Source organism: Centropristis striata, chromosome 5, assembly GCF_030273125.1.
Source record: "Centropristis striata isolate RG_2023a ecotype Rhode Island chromosome 5, C.striata_1.0, whole genome shotgun sequence".
In the NCBI taxonomy this organism is placed as follows: Eukaryota; Metazoa; Chordata; class Actinopteri; order Perciformes; family Serranidae; genus Centropristis; species Centropristis striata.
Genome location: NC_081521.1, coordinates 14,451,623 through 14,477,051, shown reverse-complemented (window position 1 = coordinate 14,477,051; position 25,429 = coordinate 14,451,623). Strand labels below are relative to the sequence as shown.

Sequence of the window (25,429 nt, the reverse complement as noted above, 5' to 3'; positions counted from 1 at the left end):
CTTGGACAAACAGAGGCATCTTGACTTGGGGAGGGCCGCTCCCCCATAGAGAGAAGTTTTATTTACCTAATTTATGTGCATTTGTTCCATTTCAGCTCAGCATGAGTCTTTCTAGTTGTCAACAAATGGATCACTGGCACAATGTAGTGTGACCTATACCCGTTTTACCAACTGCATGTCTGTTTACTAATGCTAAAGGCCAGGCTGTGAAAATCAGGCTAACATTGGTGCTACACTAGTGACTAGCTAACGACACTATTGGTTTTCTAAGTCACTGATGTAACTATCAAAATAATCAAAAACACTATGCTAAATACTATGAACAACGTGTACACAGCAAATTGTGTAAAGTGAATAAACTAACTTGTGTTTTATAAAAAAAAAAAAAGACATACATTTGCACTTGTCTTAACAATTACATCAGCAATATTTCCTGTTTTTTAGGAGAGTGCCTGACTGAACGACATCATTATCTGGCTGCCCAGCTCAACCATGGGGCAGACACACCCTCCCAGTGTTTGCTGGGGACCACTGGTGATATATAAAATGATTCTGTGATTGAAGCAGTATTTGATCGGGGAGATGATCTAATAAAATGCACTACTGCTGAAATCTTCAATAAAAATAATAACATTGAGTATCAAAATATGCTTTAAAAGCCAATATCCTTAAATGTAATTAATAGGAGCAATAAGATGGTGCAGAATATGGAAGAATGTTTGGTTACATGTAAGTGTGTGAGTGCTGCACAAAGTGTAAACCTGACTCAGACAGACCTGACACTGGCAGAAAACAACAGAGCAACACGGACGTCCTGTTATTACTGGAAACAGCTCATACTGCATACCTTTGTTTCACACTGAGACACGTGCAGCACGTCTGCTCCGTTTGGATCCATGTGAGATAGAGAACACAGATTCATCGTTCTCTTTATTTAAATTTTAATCATGTCGTAAAAAAAACTAACTGGTAGTGGTAGCGAAAAATACACAAATACACAGATAAGGTGTGTGTGTGTGTGTGTGTGTGTGTGTGTGTGTGTGTTATCCTGTAGTTCCTAAGTAGTGAGGACATTTCAATTGTCATTCATATTGTCGTTCCTCACATCTGTGATTTGTGATTCTGGACTGTATAAATAAAATTGAATTGAATTGAATTTTAATGCTGTGTTGCAGACACCGTGGACATTTCCAACATCCCATTTGAAAAATACAGTGGAACAGCACTCAAAGTCAGAGTTCCTACTTGTAAACTCGGAGCAAATCCACCCCCCACCCCCCGACGAGTTATCTGATGTAACGGTGGGTGCATTATACATTATAATAAACCACCAACTAAAAGGCAATGAAATGTATCACATCGTTAGCTCATGCATCATTTTTACACTGTTCTGTCTGTGTATGCATGGAGGCGTCACTGCTGAGAGTTCATTAGTGTGAATAGTTTAAAAAAAAGACCACCAGTTGTCCCTGATAGCTATGTCTTTTTGGTGACGCTTGCCGTTGGAATGATTTCAGGTGAGAAGTGAAAAAATGTCACCCCAACGTTGACTGGACCGCAGCATAATGTTAAGGTAACAGTTAGTTTTAGCTTTAAGTTAGGGTCAGGGTAAGTGAGCTGTGCTGGCTAAGGTTAGGCTCCAGCACTCAGGAAATAATCATGAAAGCAAAAAACATCCTGTTAGCCTTTACGTTGGGCATCACAAGCTGATAATGACCACCCCGACTCAGGGGCCAACAGGGCTGGCTTTAGCAGACATGTGAAATGATACTACAGGTACTAAGGTACTACAATCACATATCACATACAACAATCAAGGAAAAAACAACAACAAGTATGACATTTGGCAGGGAGTATCCTGAAACAAAGGGGAAAGTAGCAAAATAAGAGACTGGGGTCTTTCTGTCTCTCCATTTTGAAATATCGTCCTCATCAAAAAATAGGGTAAAGGGCTAGGGATCGCATTATGTTGATAAGGATCCTTACTCACATAGTGAAAGTACAATGGTGTGTTTGTGTGTGTGTGTGTGTGTGTGTGTGTGTGTGTGTGTGTTACAATGGTTGTATGATGTATGATCCCTTGGTGTGTACATAGTGTTCTGCCCTACAAAGTCTAACTGCAGTAACTACACAAAGGGGATATGAGAAAAAACTGAGAAAAAACTGCTTTAAAGTTTTTAACATTTTTTAACTGCCCAGCCAAATGTCTTATAGGTAGGTCAGTGCCATGACACTTATTTCTACATGTATTGATGATGTCATATTTATGCTAAAAAATCATGACGATTTATTTGACCTCTGACCCCAAAAATGTAGTTACTGCACTCTGGTTTTGCTGTAAAAGGTTCTAATGGTAATACATGTACAGAATGCAGTAACTATAATGTTGTTCTTCTTTCAGCTTTATTTTTCTGTTTTCACTGAAAAATAATTTCCAATTTTAATTTTGTTTTACAACTCTATTAAAAAATGTGTGTATTTTAGACCTAATATCATTAAGACATTTTATAGTTTAGTCTTTTATCTCACTTTTTTTTAACCTAATCACTATGTAGATAATAATTTCCCTATCAAATAAATGAATACTTTCTATTATTCTTGTCTTCACTATTCAACACAATGAAGAAATATAAGGCTGCACTGTATCACAGTCAAACTGTGGTAAGTGCAATTACTGCGGTCTGCTTTGGTTTTGAGTTGGATTTTGTAGTTACTGCAATTTTAACATCATTATTTCTCTGAAATAAAGCAAAATTGAAATCTAAAACTTTGCCACAAGATAAAACCGACATCAAGGAGTTAATTTTTAGTTATAACTCAATCAAAAAATGTAGTTCCTGCAGTTAGACTTTGTAGGGGCAGCATTGTTCATGCACATTGTCTTTTAATATGTCTGTTTATTGATGTGTATTGTGTTCACTCAGTGGACGATGAAAACTTTGTTATTTCATTTAGCATGTAACACTTTCATTTTACAAATGGGCTGTTGACATTAATATTATTTCCCCTGATGCCGTATTATACTTGTGCATTACAATGTGTTCCTAATATGTTGTGCTATACAACAGAACAGAGCTGTAGACCTCAAGCAGAAAGGATCTTTTTGGTTTTTAAACCAAAACAAATAAGGGAAATAAAAGTGTGTATTGTGTTAGCTTTTGCTCCGGCTTACTTCTTATTTACATACATAATGCTGCATTATACATTTATATCAATATACCAAATAACTCACTGTTTATTATTATAATCTAACTAAATAATTTGATATGGTTCATAAACAGGATATAAGCATAAGACTTGTATTACTAGTGCACTCTCCCTATAGTTCATACTAGGAGCCCTGATACTAAATGATGGATAATATATTTTAATTTACTTTGGACCATTGGTTCATCCTCACATACCATACCACTTGTCAACTGTGAGTTTAATCCATATACAGCTACATCTCAAAAAATTAGAATATTGTGAAAAAGTTCAATATTTTTTATCAACCATTTCAGAAAGTGAAACTCATATATAATATAGATTCATTACACATAGAGTGAAATATTCCATATTTTCACAATAATTCCGTGTCTCAGAAAATTAGAATATTACATAAGATCAATTAAAAAAAGGATATTTTAAACACAAATGTCAGGCTTCTGAAAAGTATCTTCATTTCTATACATCAATACTTGTTTGGGCTCCTTTTGATGAATTAGTGCATTAATACTTGGTGGCATGGAGGAGATCAGCCTACAGCACCATGTTGCTTTTATAGCAGCCTTCAGCTCATCTGGTGTCTCTCTCCTTCCTCTTGACACCAGCCCATAGACTCCTATGGGCTTCAGGTCAGCCCAGTTATGTGGCCAGTCCAGCCCAGTAACACCATGGTCACTGAAGCAGCTTTTGGTACCTTTACCAGTGTGGGCAGGTGCCAAGTCCTGCTGGAGAATGAAAGCAGCATCTCCTGGGAGCTTGTGGAAGCATGAAGACTCTAAAATGTCCTGCTAGATGGCTGCTATGTTGACTGTGGACTTCAGAAAACACAGTGGAGCAACAGCAGCAGAGGACATGGCCCCAAACCACCACTGACCCAGGACCAGCACATTACACTCACCAGCTATATTCTCATTTTATACTGAGACACTGAGTTTTGTGTTTTAATTATCTCTAAGCCAGAATCATCAAAATTACAAGAAAAACAGGCTTGAAATATTTCACTCTATGTGTAATGAATCTATTTAATTTATGAGTTTCACTTTCTGAAATGATTGACAAAAAATATTGAACGTTTTCACGATATTTTAATTTTTTGAGATGTACCTGTATTTATTTCTTGAAGCATGTAGAGCAGGCAGGTCTTTGCAGCCCTGAGTCATGTGTGCAGCTTCATTCCTGTATCGTCCCCAACAAAAAGACACCTGGGCTTACACTACATTAATGCATCACAGTTTTCTAATTGCACTCTTGCAAAAAAATTGTATTACTGCCATACTTACATATTCTCTGACCTAGTTAACATCACATTACATTTTCACTATATACCTCTATGTTTGTATCCTTTTCAGTGTCCATACTGACATGTTTTATGCCCACATAGTATTATATTCCATATTGTATAATCCATTTCCACTTAGTACTATTTTACAATGTACTGACATTTTACTGGTATTGATATTACTCTTTGTTAAGCATATTTTTATTAAATTATATTTTCTCTGTAAAAATATTTTTAAGATTTCTGCATTTCCCTTTTTTTTATAAAACACTTCACATAAATCCTATGCATTTTTTTCTCTTGTAACTCCACCAATATTTTCTATTTATGCTGCTGCTGTATTTTTTTTATTTTTTTTATTTTTTTACTTGACGTACTTGTTTCCTTAATATATATTTATATTTAGTACTTTGTTCTTTTGTAACAATACACCACAGCAGATTCCTTGTATGTGAAAACCTGCTTGGCAATAAAAACGATTCTGATTCTGATCCAATCACAGTTTAAAGCTCCACAACCTGGGAAACAAAAACATCTGTTCATGATGTGAGTGCTAGACAGAAATATGTAGCTGTCAGACAAAATGCAGCGAGTCAATCAAAGTGTTTTATTAGATGTGCTGTATCAGTGTCGTTGTTTGTATTGTATTGCGTTGAACTGCCTTATTGTGAGTAGTTTTGTTTACCTCCAGCTGTAGATAATATGCATAAAGAAATGCAACAGTCTCACTGATCAACATCCTGCAGCTGTTTATTGCACTTATTGCAATAGATTGCGTTATATTTGACTGGTGACAAGTTTTTGTGCCCTTCCCGTGTAGCTAATGTACAGAGCTCCAGTGTGAGTGGATCGTGTAGGCTGTGATGTGTGTGTGTGTGTGTGTGTGTGTGTGTGTGTGTGTGTGCATCTTTATCCCTCCTCTCCTATTGGCTGCTGAAACTTGTTGGAGCTTTTCTCTCTTGGAAAAAAAGACAAAGCTCCAGGAACCTATCGGTGCTCTCTCCCGGCCCCCCTCCTCCCGAGCCCGCCTGGTCCAGACTAGTCCGGGAGACCCTGAAAGTAGTCCACCGTTCCCACCGGTTAAATAAACTCCTGTCAGAGACACATTAACAGTGTAAGGACGCCCGCCGCTCCACACACAGCGCTACCCCAGTCGGCCAGCCTGCTCCAGACCAGCTGCTGCTGCTTCATGCAGACACTCTGGATCCGTCACACATCTCCACCTGCACAAACACGTGTGACCAACAAGTCTACACTTGAACTGGACATCTAAAACGTCTCCGTCTTTTTACTTTTGTTTGCATTTTGCATCTTTTTTTTTAATGGTACAATGTCATCTATGCCAGGAACGGTACCGCGGATGATGCGCCCGGCTCCCGGACAGAACTATCCCCGCACCGGCTTCCCTCTGGAAGGTAGGCTTCATCCCGGAGCAGCCTGGACCCGGAGCAGCCTCACAGGCCTCTTATGCTTTATGAGGACACTGAAAACTTGAGAGCTCAATTTCAAAATAAAACATTTAACTTGACAGCAGCTCCTGACTAATCTACAGCAGTCTGGGCTACTTTCACATTTTTATGTAGGCCTATTTATTTTAACCGTTAATAAATCGCAAAACAGCTTTTTTTTCCCACGCAGAGAAATTGTCTTAAGATGTTATAATATAATTTTAGTTGGCAAAAACAGACCGTGAGTTTATTAATAATACATAGGCCATTATGGCAAATATTTTAAAATGAGTAGTTATAAATGTCAAGGGAAACCTAGAGAGCGTCTATACCAAAATGATGTGTTTTCTTTAAGTGTCCTGCCTGGAAATCAAATCAACAAGGAGAGGAGAGGATTACATCATATTAGGAAACGTGACGGGGAATAATGACGGACAGAAGGGGCTCTTCACCTCTTCAGGGTGGGATGGAAATGTGAAGTGTCCTCCGTTAATGAAAATGTGTGAACGAAAATTTCCATTTGTTTCTATAATTCAGAACTGATTAGGAGTGAATAACCCATTAAATAACCTCGCTAGGCCTAAGCCAGGTGAACTCAGAGGAAACAATATTTTCCTTTTTCCGTCTCATGAGTGTGACCTTGTGTCGCCCGTAGTGTCCACTCCTCTGGGCCAGGGACGGGTCAACCAGCTCGGAGGGGTCTTCATCAACGGCCGGCCGCTGCCCAACCACATCCGACACAAGATCGTGGAGATGGCCCACCACGGGATCCGGCCCTGCGTCATCTCCCGACAGCTGCGGGTCTCCCACGGCTGCGTCTCCAAGATCCTCTGCCGCTACCAGGAGACCGGCTCCATCCGGCCCGGAGCCATAGGAGGCAGCAAGCCCAGGGTGAGGAGGGCCAGATAACAACAACAACAACAACAACAACAACAACGACAACAACAACAACAACAACAACAACAACAACAATAATAATAATAATAATAATAATAATAATAATAATTATTATTATTATTATTATAATAACAATAATAATGATAATGATAATAACAATAGCCCAATGATACATGATCAATTAAATGTGAATTGTAATTTCTGTAAGCTTATTTGGGCCTATTTATTTTAGCCGATATTTACTGAGGCCTTGGCCTATTCTTCTCTTCTTTTTTTAAATTTAACCTTTATTTAACCAGGAAATATCCCATTGAGATTAAGAACCTCTTTTTTCAAGGGAGCCCTGGACAAGAGGCAGCAAACACTAAATACAGTTACATAGCCTATTTACATAAGACACAGACCTTAAACGCGTGAGAAACAAGTGCATACAGTGGAATTGGCCTCAATAACTCTCAGTTTGGAGAAATGAAGTCAGTTAGTTTCCAGTCTTTCTGGAGCATATTCCAGCATAAGGTGCAGAGTAGGCCTAAACAAATGCCTTTTTACCAACTCTAGAGCAGAAGGACAGAAAGCAACAATTGAACTTGTGCACGAAGAGAATAAGATCGCTAGAAGATTTTAAACGCGTTTAGGGTGTTGCATGTCCTGCCTGCAGCCTTCAGGCCGACTAACAGCTCCGTTGTGTCCCCGTGTCTCTCCGTCCCACCTGCAGCAGGTGGCCACGCCGGACGTGGAGAAGCGGATAGAGGAGTACAAGCGGGACAACCCCGGCATGTTCAGCTGGGAGATCCGGGACAAGCTGCTGAAGGACGGGGTGTGTGACAGAAGCACAGTCCCTTCAGGTGAGGCCTCCTCTGGTAAGCCGCGTTTCATTAAATCTCTCATTCTCCGCTGTTTTCCGATTCAAATGAATACAAAACACAATGTGGAAAATTGAGACCTATTATAGGCGAATTATTTTTATTGTTCTTATAGCTTGTAGCCTATTATTATTATTATTATTATTATTATTTTAATAATAGCCTAATAAAGTGATGCCGTCACTCCGCAGTGAGCTCCATCAGCCGCGTACTACGAGCTCGATTTGGAAAAAAGGACGATGAGGACGAGTGTGAGAAAAAGGATGAAGACGGAGAAAAGAAAACCAAACACAGCATCGACGGCATCCTCGGCGACAAAGGTAGGCCCAGACACACACAGGCAGCCCACGGAGCGTGGACAGCTGCAGGTTGGACTGCTGTCTACGCTACAAATTAGGCCTAAACGGCGTTTAGTCGCTCCGGGTCTCTCTAAGCTCTGCTCCCAGTAGACTCAGCGGCCCTCCATTATTTATGACGGGGCGCGGTGGTTCGGCTCCCGTGGCGCTGATAAACGCTCCTTGAAAGCGATGCTGACAGATGACCGATGTGCCAGTCAATATCAATTACAGAGCAGGAGCCAGGGGCCAGGAGCCAGGGGCCTCACAGCGCCTAAAGTTCACCGGAGGAAAAAAAAAAAAAGTTTAGGTAGCGACACCAAGCCAAATGTTTGACAAAATGACGGGAAAATATAAGATTATAGCCTAAAATAAATTATTCAGTTCAGGAAACTGAATGCCACCAGGAAGGAACATTTGTAGCTTTTTTTGTTGTTGTTATGGTAATTTCTATTTTAAAATTATATCTATATTTATAATTTAGCTTAACACTCGTAAATAGCAAAACGCTCATAGGCTGATAGGAATAATAATAATAATAATAATAATAATAATAATAATAATAATAATAATAATATATTTTTAGCATTAATGATTAAGATGGAATTTAAGGTAGGCCTAAATTTCTCTCACATCTCTATCATAAAATTAAGACACATTTAGCAGCTCATAAATATGAATATGTATTTGTGTATATTACAGAAGTTTCAATCAGTTAATACAGCTTTTATTTTGTTTTTTGTGTGTGTTTTTTGTGTGATAACTTGCAGGTCTAGTCCTCACTGTAGAATAACCTGCGTCCTTCATTAGATTAAGGCCTGACCACTGGTACGAATGGTGACAGGTTTTTTTTCAAACTGTTCTTCAGAAGATCAGCCTAGCTTGTGTCTCTCTGTCATCCGGGCCTGGCATTTAATCATTTGAAGACTTAGCCTATTACAGCTGGTAATGAAACCGGTGTGTGTTGAATAGGGGTCTGTGTTGGAGAGGGGTGTAATAGCTCCAAGGCATGGTAAGAAATATATTTATCCCCTATCAGCCCTCACTCTCACAGTTCCAGGCACATGCATTCTGTTGAAGAGCTTTAAAGCAGATTAAATTGAGCCTTTTATTTCTTTTCACTTTCATCTTTCAGTGGCTCACTTCGTGGTGTGGTGCCCGCGGCGCAAATTCATGAGATTTTAAGGTTTCCTTTCGTGTTGTTTAGATTGTATTTTTAAATATTCATTTCATTCGCTTTTATGAGATTGTTTTTAGTGGCATGTTGGCAGAATCTCAAGGAGAGTCGGGGTGTATTTTGGCTGAATGAAAGAGGTGTGACTGTGTGTGAGAAACTACTATTTATGTTTTTAATTTTGCATCAGATAAGCTACACATGACACATGATATGCTAGCCTATACAGTTGGAAGTAAAGTACATGCAAATCAGTCAGCTTTGTTTCTGTTAAACCAGTCACAAAATTAAATATATAAATGTAAGTATTTAATTAAATGTATAATTCAGTCTCTCATGAACCCATTTATGATTAGGGAAGCATGCTTTTCTGTTCCTCAATCTGCATGTTTTCTATCAAATGACTCCACATCCATTCACACTTAACAGCACATGCCTATATGTATAATATTTTATCTCTACAAAAATATACTGTGTGACAAAATATGGCTGTAAAACTTAATTATATTCTGTTACAATATCTATTTATATTTGGAAACGATACATATGAAACACTGGAAATATAGACCTATCAAGCAGATTAATGCAATGTAGATATGTATGGTAGTTTGCAAAATAAACATGTTACAAAAAAATTGTATAGTAGGAAAATGATTTATAGGAGCAGGTGTGATAGATGATGCACACTCTTTTCATCTACTTTAGATGCTGTTTCCCAGAGATATGCATAACCCACTGTAAGAGGAAAGAAACAGTGTAAATTCTGGAGTCCAGAATAAGCCTGGTTGAAAGAAAAAGGTTGACAGTGAGGATGGAGAGAGCACTTCAAACAAATCCAGTGAAAGTGACGACAGGCAGCTTTACAGAGAGAGAGGCTGTAGAAGTTCTATTGCAGCTATTATTAACACTTTTCCCCGGGCATCCACACTTACTCCACTCCATCTGCACTTTCTCCCAGCTATTTTGCCGGGTTGAAATTGATGGAGACCCAAATGTTGGCTGGAGATAACACAATCATCACAGACTAGGTCCTGGGCTGAGCATCAGTGTATTAAACTGGGATTAACCTCCCCTTTCTCCCCCGCTGCCTCGCACCAAAAACTCACATTTTTAGGAGACATATTGAAAAAAATAGACAAGGGGGATGGAAGCCATGCAACACAGAGGAATAGTATCAACAGTAATAACTCTGTTGAAATGCTCTCATCTCCTATTATAATCTACTTTTCTCTCTTTAAGGTTTTTGCACTGTGTGACAGTTTGAAGTCATCACACACAAAACTGCAAATTGATGTTTGTCTTAGAACTAAACAAATTATAATGCAAATGATGAATGTGTATTTAATATCGTTTTTAAATTGCAGTCCTACATTAATTTAAAAGATGAAAATAAATATATTATGTGATCCAAACAATGACATCATTAAAATTTATTTTTAAACTATTTTAAACACCCAGAGTGGGTGATCTGGATAAAATACTCACACTCAATGTGGTTTTATATTATAATACCTTAGGCTATTTTTTTTTGTTTTTTTTTGTGGAAAAACAGTAAAAACATAACAGACAAATCAAGATACTTAGAAACGCAGTTAGAAATATCAAAGGCATAGACAGCTTGGTATAAATGCTTTAGAAAATAGAAAATTAATTAATTAGTTTATTTATCTGGTTATCATTAATCATGTTTTTACAACTAATAAGTATTCAAGAGATCAAAATAATTGCAGTCAGTTCCTCCTTAAAACAAAGAAAAGCCAGTCCATCACAAAACAAATTCCTTCTCCACCCCTAAAATGAATAATGTCTTCAGATCATGTTGTGAGTGCTCCATCAGACAGACTCAGCAGGTTTCAGCTTTAGTGAATGTGATTTTTCTCTCTTTTGGGGAGAATCAGCCTTAAGAAATGGTTTCTGTGGAATGACTGTAAAATAATGTTCCCCTAGGAATACTGTGTGCATAAACAGTAGTAAAAGCAGTGACTTATGAGTCCATGAAGGGAGGTGTGTGTGTGTGTGTGTGTGTGTGTGTGTGTGTGTGTGTGTGTGTGTGTGTGTGTGTCAGTGACGGTGGCGAGCGGCGAGGCCGGGCCGTGGTGGCGTGCTGACCGGAGGCGGACACGTCTCAGCCCCTGTGTTTCACTCTCAGAGCAGAGCAAAGTGAACAGCTTCGAGGCTTTGATCCTCTGCTGCTTCTGCTTATCAGAAACATTTGCGGTGACGCCGCCACAAAGAGAGTTCATCATGTTAGCTGGTGCTGGCGCTGCTACAGGCCTGCCTGTCTGTTAATTAAAGCCCGTTTACCACATGAGACAGAACCTGTGAGCCCTCCTCCCCCAGCCACACATCCTCCTCCTGGACCCAAATCATTCTGTTAATACTCAGGCCTGTTACCATAATTACTGTATTGACTTATCGTTCAATATATTAAATGGACACCATAGTTTTTTCTGGACTCAATATATCGTCGTTTACATACACTGTAACAGATTACTGTAAGAAAACAGCCAGATTGTGACAGTAACATACTGTTTTCCATTAAAAAGGTATTATACTGTAGAAAACAATGCAAATATATATATATGATATTTTCTAAGTCTCTTCTTGTCCACATTTTAATGGCTGTATTTTATTTAACTAACTCATTCAGTGTATGGTTTATTAAAATAACTGAGGTTACAGTGAAGACAGCACTTAATTCATAGTAATTGGCTTTCAGACAGTAATATGCTCTATTTACAAAAAATGACTACATTGTTTACTGCAACAATATTGCAACTAGCTTCAGCACTATACTGTGTTTTAGCCTACTGTAAAAATCAATGAAATGCAGGATTTTACTGTGATTCAGTATGTGGTTTTATCACAGTACCATAGTGTAAAGTAGATAACAGTAGAGGAACTGTAACATTAACAGTAGAATGCTGGAAACCCTGCTGACAGTATTTACTGTTAATTTAAAGACAATTGTTTACAGTGTTCTTTTTTGTGTTGTGTATAGTGCAAATGTTTGTTAGGATAGGTTAAAACCTTTCCCAAGCAGCCATTCTAGCTGTTTATATGTTATTTGTAATATAAAATAATATAATAAAAAATATTTATCTCAGTGCATTTTTTGTTAACAGAGCCTGAGAGTCTATTTTCTTTGTTTTGATTGTAGTTTAATTATTTATGTTTTATTTATCTAGGATACTTTAATATTTCTTTTCCACAATTCAATTCCAATGTTTAATATTCTTGAGATTTAAAAAAATAATTGCTGATGAGAAGGTTGTTTTGAAGTATTATGCTCTAATTTCAATACATCAATGGCATAAAATGGTCCTAAAATGATATCAACAATACTATTGGTTATCGTGATAGTTTCTTGGAAAATATATCGGCGAAAAAAATGTGTTACGGTGACAGGCCTGTTCATACTTTGAGCAACTAATGAGTTCAGATTTTCACATAAAATGGGCATATCACAGTGGGGTTGCTTTATCCATATTGTTATTGCTATTCCTCCTCAGCACCACAAACACATTTAATATATTAAAGGGCCTGAATGTCCCCGTTGTGTTTGTTATTGTTGAATATTTCCTCACTTTAGTCCAAACTTCCTCTGTCAAAGTCTCCCTCTCCTTATGTCAAATGAAGGGGTGAAGGGTTGGCAGGGACGCATTAGAAGATCACACTTTGATCCCCAGGGGGAAACTGGGTCACTGTGGCAGCTCAGTGCAGGATGAAGCATTAGAGCATATACAGAATGAAGAAATAGCAAGAACATGGAAGGTAGAACGCTTTATTTGTCAGAAAACGCAATTTTAACATTACTTCAGGAGATACAAATTGAATAATGTCACACTTAATAAGGCCATCAATTAATATTCTATATGTTAGGATTTAGGTTTACTTAAATATGGAAAATAATCTATACTAAAAGTAACATGCAGCTTTCATATTGGAACACGTCCCATGTCGGTTTCTCACATGAAATGGTGTTGTTAAATATAGACCTATGCATTGTGATTTTAATAAGGATTTTTTTATCCAGTATCAAGATGTATTGCAATTTGGTAAAATTATACAAAGTCACAGGTCAAATAATCAAGCTAATGTCATACATAACATGAGAAAAAAAACAAACCCTAAAGCATCATTAAACACACACATGCTTCAGTCATAACACTTTAATGATCATACTGTATCTATGCCCAGCTCTACCAGCACATTTATCCTGAAAGATGGTGATGATGATGATAATAATAATAATAATAATAATAACAATTCAAGATTCACGTTATTGTCATTTTACTGAGTATTTTAATACACAATACAAAATATAAATAGAATACATTGTATAATAATAATAATAATAACAATAATTCAAGATTCACGTTATTGTCATTTTACTGAGTATTTAATACACAATATAAAATATAAATAGAATACATTTTATAATAATAATAATAATAATAATAATAATAATAATAATAATAACAATAATGTTTAGGTGTAAAATATAAAAAAAATGTCTTCAACCCAATAACAGTAGAATCATCCATACACTCTTAAAAACACATACCTATATAAAATAAATAGGCCAGTTTTCATAATCAACCATCTTTAATTAATTTAATAAAAAATAAAAACATTTGCATGCATGTGACAATTGGCTGCTTTCCCTATTCCCTCCTACTAATCAATCAAACAAATTAATTAATTTGACCCCATCACATTGATGGGCATTTGTGAATGTTTGTGATATTTTAAAGGTCAATCAGTTAAATAATTAATACATTAATCTAATAAATGACTTGATGTTCGATCAGAAGAAGGTAGAATGCAGCTATTTGTTCGGCCTCGCCTCTTTTTCAACTGCCATTAGCATTTTTGTCGGGACTGACCTACTTGTTGATTTTCCTTTATTTCTTGTAGCACTTTGGACTTCTCAGTGCTGTCTTTGAGAAAACCAATATATATAAAGGAGAGCTGCTGAACTGAGAGGGGCTTTGAATAGGCAGAAAGCAGCCCACTTCTTTGCCATGGAGTGTTCAGTAGCCATCCCTTAATCCTCCTTTCATTTTGCCGACAAATGCCAAGAATCTTGTCTGGTGGCCCAATGGGGAGCTGATCAGCCAACAAAAGAGGAGCGCTGCACAAAGAGCAAACAGGCAAAACAGGGTTGAGGGCAGTCAGAGGCCTCGGGCATCCCGTTAACAGCCTCCTGCAACAGATACACACAAGACAATGCAAAGAGAGAAGACACAAGACATAGCACAAACAATATGCAACAACAAATTAATAAAATGTCAACAGTTTGTTTGGTGTGTGTTGTAGAGAATCCCCAGAGTTGGACTGCTCATGTAATGCAGCTGTGCTATTCAATGAGCATTATGCACGCTGTTATTCTACAGATAAATACGTTTTTATCAGTTATTGTTCATGCACATACATCTTTATTTACAGTGACTGGAGTAGAAGGATTATATAATCAAGAATATTATCAATTGATGGAGTGAAGAAGTCATTTTTACATTTCACTCTTTTTTAATTTTTTTGTTTTAATGAATAAAAGGCAAGTTCTACAGGGAAAATGTTTTAATGGGTGAACATGTGGTGCTGTGTTTGACTGGTTTGTTAGCTGCTCTGTGTCAGGATGTGGATTTGGAGGACGGCTGCTTTAATCTGTCCAGCTAAAGACGAGAGGCACAGAGCTCCTCACAGCCAGCTGCACCATCACTGCTAAAATACAGAGCTATTTGAGAAGACAATGTCTTTAATTTTAACACATCAAAAGAAAGTATCCGTCACTTAGATTAAATAAAGATCATCTGCATATTGTTATAATCTACCACATGATGCTTGATTCTGAGCAAATACAGACGACATGACTACAGTGTCCCATAGTTATGGACCTGATAAATATAGATAATATTAGGTACAAAAGAAATATTCTTCTTTAAGCAGCCAAAATGCTATATCAAATTATCATTGAATTTTAAAATCAACATGTACAATAAAATACAATACAATCATGGAAAAAAAGGATTAGACCACCCTTGTTTCTTCGGAGTCTTGTTCATTTTAATGCCTGGTACAACTAAAGGTTCATTTGTTTGGACAAATATAATGATAACAACAAAAATAGATCATACGATATTAATTTACGAGATGATATCTAGACATTTTCCATGGTTTTCTGGATAATGATTTTTGGTAATTATCAATAAAACCATGGAAAATGTCTAGATATCAGCTCTTAAATTAAACTCTTATCAGCTATTTTTTGTGTCATTATATCTGTCCAAACAAATGAACCTTTAGTTGTACCAGACATTAAAATTAACAAGAAACTGAAGAAACAAGGGTGGTCTAATCATTTTTTTCCATGATTGTATTGTATTTTATTGTACATGTTGATTTTAAAATTCAATGATGATTTGATATAGCATTTTGGCTGCTTGTTGCATATCTTTCTTAAATCCAATCATAAGCTGTTTTTTTTATTTACTTCTGAAAATGAATTGACCAAACATGACTGTTGAGACTGAGTGAAAATAAAACTCAAGTGTTCATATTATGAGTGTTTGAAGGAATTATTTAACTAAACGCATCTCTAAAATCCTATTTGAAATTTCCATACAGAGGGCTGTGTGTGTGGATCTATTAGATGGCTTATTCATGGATTTCTCCATCAATCACATTCACCAAGTGCAACCATCCAATGTAATTGGCTAGAAAATGACCTTAAATATACAGAGATTACTGGGGCATAAAGGCATGGCAATTTTGTTGGGAGGGGGGGTGAGAGTAAATATTCACGCTACTCAAAGGTATGAAAATGGATTAATGGCCATTTCTCCGTCACTGCATTAAAATGATTTGAGGCCCATATTTAACAGTTTCTCTTGATGGGAGCTGAGCATTGTTCACACTGGAGACACACCAGGACCACACACTCTGAGCCCATTTATCACATGTGATTATGTCACAGCTGATGGCAAAACGCATTGTTATTGAATTGTATTTTATGTTGCATGTTTAATTAGACCTGGCTGCTGTTGAGTTATACAGGTACATCTCAAAAAATCTGAATTTCATGAAAACATTCAATATTTTTTGTCAATCATTTCAGAAAGTGAAACTCATATATTATATAGATTTGTATAGGATACAAACATAGAGGTATAAAGTGAAAATGTAATGTGATGTTAACTAGGTCAGAGAAATATGTAAGCATGGCAGTAATACAATTTTTTTTGCAAGAGTGCAATTATAAAACTGTGATGCATTAATGTAGTGTAAGCCCAGGTGTCTTTTTGTTGGGGACGATACAGGAATGAAGCTGCACACATGACTCAGGGCTGCAAAGACCTGCCTGCTCTACATGCTTCAAGGAATAAATACAGGTACATCTAAAAAAATTAGAATATCATGAAAACATTCAATATTTTTTGTCAATCATTTCAGAAAGTGAAACTCATACATTATATAGATTCATTACGCGTAGAGTGAAATATTTCAAGCCTGTTTTTCTTGTAATTTTGATGATTCTGGCTTAGAGAGAATGAAAACCCAAAACTCAGTGTGTCAGTATAAAATTATAATATTGCTGGTGAGTGTAATGTGCTGGTCCTGGGTCAGTGGTGGTTTGGGGCCATGTCCTCTGCTGCTGTTGCTCCACTGTGTTTTCTGAAGTCCACAGTCAACATAGCAGCCATCTAGCAGGACATTTTAGAGTCTCCATGCTTCCACAAGCTCCCAGGAGATGCTGCTTTCATTCTCCAGCAGGACTTGGCACCTGCCCACACTGGTAAAGGTACCAAAAGCTGCTTCAGTAACCATGGTGTGACTGGGCTGGACTGGCCACATAACTGGGCTGACCTGAAGCCCATAGGAGTCTATGGGCTGTTGTCAAGAGGAAGGTGAGAGACACCAGATGAGCTGAAGGCTGCTATAAAAGCAACATGGTGCTGTAGGCTGATCTCCTCCATGCCACCAAGTATTAATGCACTAATTCATGATTCAAAAGGAGCCCAACCAAGTATTGATGTATAGAAATGAAGATACTTTTCAGAAGCCTGACATTTGTGTTTAAAATATCCTTTTTTTAATTGATCTCATATAATATTCTAATTTTCTGAGACGCTGAGTTTTGTGTTTTCATTATCTCTAAGCCAGAATCATCAAAATTACAAGAAAAACAGGCTTGACATATTTCACTCTATGTGTAATTAATCTATATAATATAAGTTTTACTTTCTGAAATGACTGACAAAAAATATTGAACGTTTTCATGATATTCAATTTTTTGAAATGTACCTGTATATGATGAATATTTCCAATAATTGTCTTGACGTCCTATAATAACTCAGTGCTGCTTGTTGAAGAGTCTTGAAGTTTGTGGGAAAAAAACATTTTCTGTCATTTGCTGTTTTGAGGAGAGCGCTGTCTAACATGTCAAATCTAACACAACATAACAGTGTTTGGCAAGGTAATATTACTGTTACATTTTCAGAATTTCAATTTCATTTTAGATTTAGTTTTCAGAGTGTGATCAGTATCAGTTTTTCTTACAGGTTCAGTTTTCATATATATATTTTTTTTAAGGCCAGGTGTTGTGTACACGAGCGCTCAAAAGTTTGGGGTCACCCAGAAAATGTCTGTTGTTTTCCATGAAAGCAAACTGTTTTAAGCATGAAATGAGTTACAAAATGAATCGAAAATATAGTAAAGACATTGACAACGGCAGAAATAATAATTTTAACCTGTACAAATCTCCAACTTTACCTCTAGATACTAAAGGATCATTTTATTACAGTTTCCAGCTGTGCTAACATGATTCTCAGGTGTTTTAATGATCTATCAGCCTTCAACACTATAAATGTGGATTAACACAATGTGCCACTGGAACACAGGACAATATATAATAGACATTACATAAGAAAATCAGCCGTTTCCAGCTTTAATAGTCATTTACCACATTAACAATGTCTACACTGTATGTCTGTGATTTTAATAAAAAAAAAATGTTTTTCCTCCAAAAATAAGGACATTTCTAAGTAACCCCAAACTTTCGAGCGGTAGTGTTTGTAGCTACAAATACATCTAATATACCTGCCTGAACTGAACGGCCATAATGTTTCCATTTTACGGAATTTGGGAATCAATCTGAGAAACATCTGCATTCATCCGGCCCTCTGTTGGTTAGAACTGAGCTGGATAGCCATTTGATCTACTACAATGCAAACATATTTAAATCATGTTCTCATTATTTAATCCTACAGAGACAGACTGTCTGTCCTGGAATGTCTCATCTGTTCAGTTTCTGTGGTTTAGTGTTGTTGAGTTGACCAGGATTGGAGAGTAATTGGATTACATATTTAAAATACAAAATTGAAATAGCTTTATTCTGTTAGAATCACCGTTTAATTAGTAGTATTCTGACTACAGGAATCTATAAAAACAAGACATATCACAAGAAGTCTGTGTGTGTGTGTGTGTGTGTGTGTGTGTGTGTGTGTCTAGTTCATATCTCTGTCTGTTAGTCAGACTGACTGTAGATTTCATATGTGTCTTGCATATGACACGAAGGTGTGCATCCTCGATTTTGAAGATTTTTTAATTCATTTTTCAAAATATCATTATTTCTGTTAAATTAAAGCAAATATGTTTGTGTTAATAACCACAGTCAATTAGAATTATTTGTGTTTTGGACCAAACAATAGGGATGCACAATACTAACATGAGATAATCTGGCCATGACTCACATGAATGGACTACATTTAAAAGGTTTACGCTTCAGTTTTTAAGTCAAGCCTCATATTACCTTCTATGTAAAAGAAGCTCCCAGTGATTAAAGACTGCAAATCAGATATCGACTCACACCCAAAGCCAGTCGGATCGGTCTACCCCTACTAAACAATCCATATTGCATAGTTGCACAGATTAAAACCCACTGCAGGATAATGCCAGTGAAATGGAGCCATGGGTGACAATATGCCTGAACATCATGTTCAAATCTGCATGTTTGAAATACTGCAAATTTTGTATTTCCAAATAAAATCATGTAAAGCAAGCTTTTGTCTCAACACAACATAATCTTTTAAATTTCTAAATAATTAAGGCACCTTAAAAATCAATTAATTTGTCCAAATCAAAATGATGTGTCTCTGAAAGGAAGGCAGTGGTACCCTCAGGGAGGATTATGTGATCAGATTATATTATATCTCAAACTGAAAATAAGGCTTGCTATGAAGAATTTATCTTCTCACAGATGCTGGCCTTAAAGTCAGCATTGTTGAGCATTTTTAGCCCCATTAAGGCTGCCACAGCCGTGGACACAATGTGAGTCTGCTCATACACAAACAGTTGCTAACAAGAAAAAAAGGAGAAAAAAAGTGAAATGGACTCGGAGGCCCGTCGGTTATTTTGTGCATTTGCCATTGAAGGAGTTGATGAACTCCTCCAAGTTTATTAAAGAAAAGGAAACAATACGAACCAAAGGCTTGTGGCAAGCAGGCTGACAGTTTATAAAGTGGCGGCCATTGTGGCCTGAAGGCAGATGCATGAATACCTCTGAATAGACTCCTTCAAAGTGACACGATTGAGCTAGACAACAGCAAAACGCTGAAAGGAAAGCTTCTCCTCTGCGCTGCCGAGCTGATCGGCATTTCAAATGCTCCTGCTCTGAATGAATGTACATCTGCAGTGGGAGGGTTCGATGTGGTCCACTCACTACACAGTTTTACTGCTGTGTGGATGTAAAGGAAGTAAAGGGAGTAAAATGGTATGCCTCCCACAGCCAATCAGAGCAGCAGGTGGCTTTATGCTAAAATAACAGCTCGAGACAAGATACTATAACGTGTGCTGTAGATGCTGTTTTCTGAACTGCATTTAGCAAAATGTTGAAATGGTTCAATGGTTTAATTCATTTGGTGAAAAAATAATGAATGTGTCTTTTGAAAGGTTGTTGTATCCAAAAAATTCTGAAGTTAATTAAGAGTTTTGGTTTAACCCTCTATGGTCAAATTTCTACAATGCATCTATTTGAGTGATGGGATACTTTAAAAAAGAGGGAAGAGTCTAGGGAACCAATAGCAATGCTTTAATTTGTCACATGACCTCCAGGAGGCCATATTGAAACACTATTTAGCAGACTTTTCCAAAGGAAACAGCTTTGCCAATTTGCGCCACAAAAAATCACTCAAACGTCATTTCCTGGCCCTTTTCCATCTGAAAAAAAAAATATTCCTACTGATAGGTGAGTAAAGCTTCAATGGTACAATGTTTCCTACAGGCAAAATTCAGACAGGAAACCGGTTAAAAAAGTTCCTTTTATAATGTTTTTAAATTTAAAATGTTTTGTATTGTTCCCTGTTGAAGCTACTGAATCTTTGACATGTTTATTAAATAAATTATGTTCAAATTAATTTCAAAAACTTTCTTTTTCACTTGTGAACCGTTATGGTACAATGTTGCCTACAGGCAACAAACCCAAACCCAAACCCAATTTAAAATAAATAACATTTCTTCAAATTATGTTTATTTAGTCTATTTTAAGACAAAAAAAACTGGCATCATAGTGCGTACCATAGAGGGTTAAAGTGACATTTCCATCACTAGCTTGGTGTCAGTTAGAATGATTGGCCTGCTGGTCCTGCAGGCTGCAGAGTTCCCCCTGACTGTACTCTGCAGGCCTGGTGGTCTTTCTGTGTGCCATATGTGACAATGTTCCTTGACAACATACTCTAAGAGTCTGAGGGAATATCTTGAATTCCCCCAGCAGTCAGGGGTGATACATTTGGTGCTGTGTCTTTTTGATGTTTGCCTAATGAAACCCCAGCCACAGTGAAAGCTTTGTCAGGTGAGAGGTCGGCTACTTGCTATAAATCTCCTAGTTTGGATTGTGCAGAGTCTTGGAGCACCAGACAGTGCTGTATAACTAGGGGAACTCCTTTTGTGATTGCTGATGATGAAGCAGGAGGGGTCCTGGTTCCGGTTGGGCTGATGGACGATGACGTCACAAAAAGTGAAAATTTGAATTTATTTAATGGTGCACAGACTGATTTTGTGAGTGCAAATAAAGGTGCACACTAGGGCTGTCACACAACGAGAATCTGTTCAGACTAATTCATATTTTAATTAACGTTTTTTTTTTTTGACATCTCAAATAATTTCTTATGTAAGACTTGAGCTGCAGATATTATCTTCCACCTGATGCTCATCTGGTCGACATCGCCCCTCCCTCATCCTGATGGGGACCCGAGTAAAAATGATTGGATAATGACGCTTTATGTTTAAACATTCATAAAGACTCCATGGAACGTCATGTAAAGTTTAAATAGCACTTTATACTTGGAGTCAACAGGGAGGGGCATGGTGTCATTTAAAATTTAAGGTTTAAATTCTCTGGCGACCATGAATACAGTCCTGGAAAAAAATATTAGACCACCCTTTTTTTCTCCTTGCTTTCTTGTTCATTTAATGCCTGGTACAACTAAAGTTAGATTTGTTTGGACAAATATAATGATAACAACAAAAATAGCTGATTTCTAGACATTTTCCATGGTTTTCTTGATAATGATTTTGGTTATTATCAAGAAAAAAACATGGAAAATGTCTAGATATCAGCTAAAACCAAAATGGTTGATTTCCCATATTTGCATGTTTATATTACATAGATCCTGTTTAACGGTCAAACTGATTCTGAAGAGAAGAGCTGACTAGTGTTAATTTATCAACATCACTCCATAAAAGAAAAATGTAAAAAATGTAAAATAATATTTTCAAAAACTCAATGTCATATAAAACCATTGTATTTTATGTGTCGGTCTTTCCAATGTACATAAAAAAAGTTTTAACATGCATTTTTTAAAACTAAAAACTTTTTTGAACGTGAATGAATTATCCTCTTTGAACCTGATCTGTGAGAGGTAAAGAACAATATCACACTAAATATTGATTGAAATTGTTATTAATGGAGTTATTAATGAAATATAAACAATGTTTATTGGGATTTCTTGGTTTCTGACACTTTTGGATGATTAACATGCCCCAGCTCAAATGAACCCCGGAACATTATCGCTGTTCCTGAGAAAGGAACATAACAGGAGGGTTAAAATAACAAACAAAAAACTGGTAGAGTCCAGTTTCTATCACCTGACTAGAACCAAAATTTGCAGAAAAAAATACATTTTCTTGCCCCTACACCAACTGAGATGTGATGCCCAGTGAAGGCATCACTCAGCTTCAAACAGCAGTGTTTATCATTCAATATTTAATATTAATAATATAAAAAATACTGCACTGATTTAAGCATCCACCCTTCAGCCAGAAGAACTGCACAGTTAACATGCCTCACATGTTGCTAAAGTCAAATAGAAACACAGTGTGTGTTTTGTATGAGGCGTTCAGGGAACAGACCACATGAGACAGTTGTAACTGAACCTCCAGTAGGGCTGGGCGACAGGAACCAAAAGTCATATCCCGATATATTTACACTGAAGGTCGCTATACGATATATATAACAATATTTTTATCGCAAAGTGAGAGCAAATGTTCAGTCAAAGTCGAAGTCAAATATGACATGTCACAAGTAGTTTTATTAAAACCGTTTATTTAAGTGCACATAAATATTGTATAACAACAGGAGAACCTTTTTAGAAAAAAATCAAAGCTCCATAATGTGCATATTTAAATAAAAAAAAAATCTTAAATAAAAACAGCCTATGAAGTAAAATAGGCCAATTTTTTCTGCAATAAATATATTTATATGACAAAAGAATAACGAACATTGAAAAAGAACTAAATATGACAAACCCTAGTAAGGGCAGCATTTATATATAAAGAAAGAAAAAAAATTAACTATGTCGATATATGCGATATGATCTAATTCCATATCATATCGATATATCTTTTATATTGATATATTGCCCAGCCCTAACCTACAGACATTTGTGACTGAAATAATCAGCAAATCACAATTTAAGGATAGGTCTGGTGTTTTTCTCTATTAATTTTTTTCTCATCAAATTCCATGAAAAAACAAACCAACAGTGAATGTATCCAAAAACACGCTTTTTATTTAAAACACATCAGTGGATAAATCTGATGAATCAGGTTGGCTTTGTAATGGTTTTTGTTGTTGGAATGCTTTAAATTCATTCAAAAAAGCATCAGGAAAATTAAAATGATAAAAAATAATATATTTCATATACACGTGTGCTCTTAAGTAATTCATATCTTAGGTTAAAAGAAATGTTGGAAAAATTAAACCTTGCATTGCTGATGTGGCTGAAAAATGAGAAGTGTCTGATAAAATGTATCAGTCACAACCCTATATGATAAAATAAACTTCTTATTCTAAAATTCAGTGAGATTTCCTACTTTGCAATGTGTGAATGAATGGGTAGCTTTTCCTGTCAATTAGAAAGAAATAGCAGCAAGAATTGTTATTTTCCTCTTGTGTTTTTCCAGGGTGGTTTGAGAGGTTTATGAAAGCATAATGCACAGTGTATTACATTAAATGTGCTGCCTGGAAAGACTTGGCCAAGCGAGATTGGCATGAAAAGTGACATGCAGAAGGGGAGCGTGTCCCCTTGGAGTAACAAGCAGCAAATGAAAAGCTCACCTATCCTTCCATCTCTAACAAATGTATCAGAGTGCATTTCATAAGCACGAGTCACTTCATTTTTCTTTGCGCTGCTCTGATTGTTAAATCTACTTTCTTCCAGAATAAGATTATTCTATTGCTTTTTTAAAACTTTCTGCAATTGCTTTCTCTAAGCCTGCAGCTGTACACTGAGGGCTTTGCTGTGTCGAGTATATCTTAAAAGTGCCTCTTATTATTATATTTGCTCCCAGCTCTAATCTTTATCAGTGTTTATATTGACAGTCTGCAATTTTTGTTTATGGCTATTTTTTATCTGCTAAATAAAGACACATGCATGCCAGAGCCTGGGGAGGAAAGAAGATAAAGACTTTGCATTAATAGCAGTTTGCTAAGACATAATGCTGTGATAAAGCCAGCATCTTTGTGTGGGCTGGATTGAGTTCAGAGCCAGTTCTATGTAGCGTTGAGGAAGAGCAGCTCGCTGCAGCAGATCCTATAGCTTTACTCACACCATATGTTTATGGCTGAATTTCTTCATAGTCAAACAACAAAAAGTTGGGATTTTTCCATTCATTTTTTCAGCACAGAGAGTGTGCACACTTCCTAAATCTTTTGGCAAATATTTTACTCATCATTGTAAAAGTGCCTACGTTGCACACTCTCAACTCCTGCTGCTTACTATACACTTTTGCTGCATTTGTTATGACTAAATACCATTGTGTTGGAGCTGTATTGGAACAAAGGCAGGAACAATGCTGAACTGTGTGAATGGGAGTGTGTGCAGAGGCAGCGGCGGCGCTGCAGCGCTGCTCTCCGCTTCAGCTCAGTTTTGCTCACTTGGGCTTGAATTGGAGGCCTTTGTTGATGGAGCGGCTCCTGGTGCCAACTGGCAGATTTTATTTTACTTTCTTTTGTGTTCTTTGAATACATTTTAAAACTTTGGCTTTGGCCTCAATTAGTCGAATGTTCGGGCCTTCAATTCAAGGCCCTGTATTGTTGGTTCAGGCATAAAGATCTGCAAGTCAAATGAAAATATTCCATTGCAGCAATTAAATGAACCTGTAGCTGATATTACAGTAAGCTGTTTGACTAAAACTCTCCAGTAGCAACTCAGAGCTCTTAATCTGTAAAAAAAAAATTTGTAGAGTTTTGTCGAAAAATATAGTTAAATTCCACTCTCAATAGGCCACATAAATGTTCTAAAGAGGTGATTTGCATTGGCAGGCGCACAGTGAATTTATACTTATAAACACAGAGACGCAGTGTTCCTGAAAAAGCTTCATTTAGACTGTGTATTTTAATATTTTGTTGGTCAGAAGTGCGAAACTCTCCGATGTTAAAATGCAACAATAGCTAAATTAAAAAAAAACCTGGTTCATGTTTCAACAACCTCCCCCATCTATCTGCTCCATGTCATGCTTCAGCTCCATTTGACCTCTTTAACTCTTAATGTGCAGTCGGCACTTTGCTTGGCTGCTCAGCTTTAGTGACTCAGGCTGGAAGTGTTTACTGAAGTCCTGCAGAGTGCAGCAGGGCTGCTGGTGCTCTTTCATGGGCAGCAGCCCCCTGAGGTCCTGCCTCTATTGGCCCTGAAAGGCTCCTGGGCCTCTGTTGTTTAAGGTGAGCC

The 25,429-nt window shown here is 36.9% G+C and overlaps 2 protein-coding genes across 4 annotated transcripts in view; one reads left to right on the top strand and one right to left on the bottom strand.

Annotated features, from left to right (window-relative positions):
• The window catches only part of asxl1 (ASXL transcriptional regulator 1), a 138,765-nt gene that overhangs the window by 83,706 nt on the left and 29,630 nt on the right, over nt 1-25,429 (bottom strand). The gene's annotated exons all lie outside the window — the stretch shown is intronic.
• The window catches only part of LOC131971684 (paired box protein Pax-7-like), an 80,160-nt gene continuing 60,316 nt past the window's right edge, over nt 5,586-25,429 (top strand). The window contains exons 1-4 of one of the 3 annotated variants that reach the window (XM_059333234.1): nt 5,586-5,901; nt 6,590-6,825; nt 7,550-7,691; nt 7,886-8,014. In XM_059333234.1, the coding sequence (XP_059189217.1) occupies nt 5,817-5,901; nt 6,590-6,825; nt 7,550-7,691; nt 7,886-8,014 (592 nt within the window). In that variant the 5' untranslated portion in view covers nt 5,586-5,816. Of the gene's footprint in view, nt 5,902-6,589; nt 6,826-7,546; nt 7,692-7,885; nt 8,015-25,429 lie in introns of all 3 variants that reach the window. The other 2 variants (XM_059333235.1, XM_059333233.1) reach the window with 2 other exon arrangements.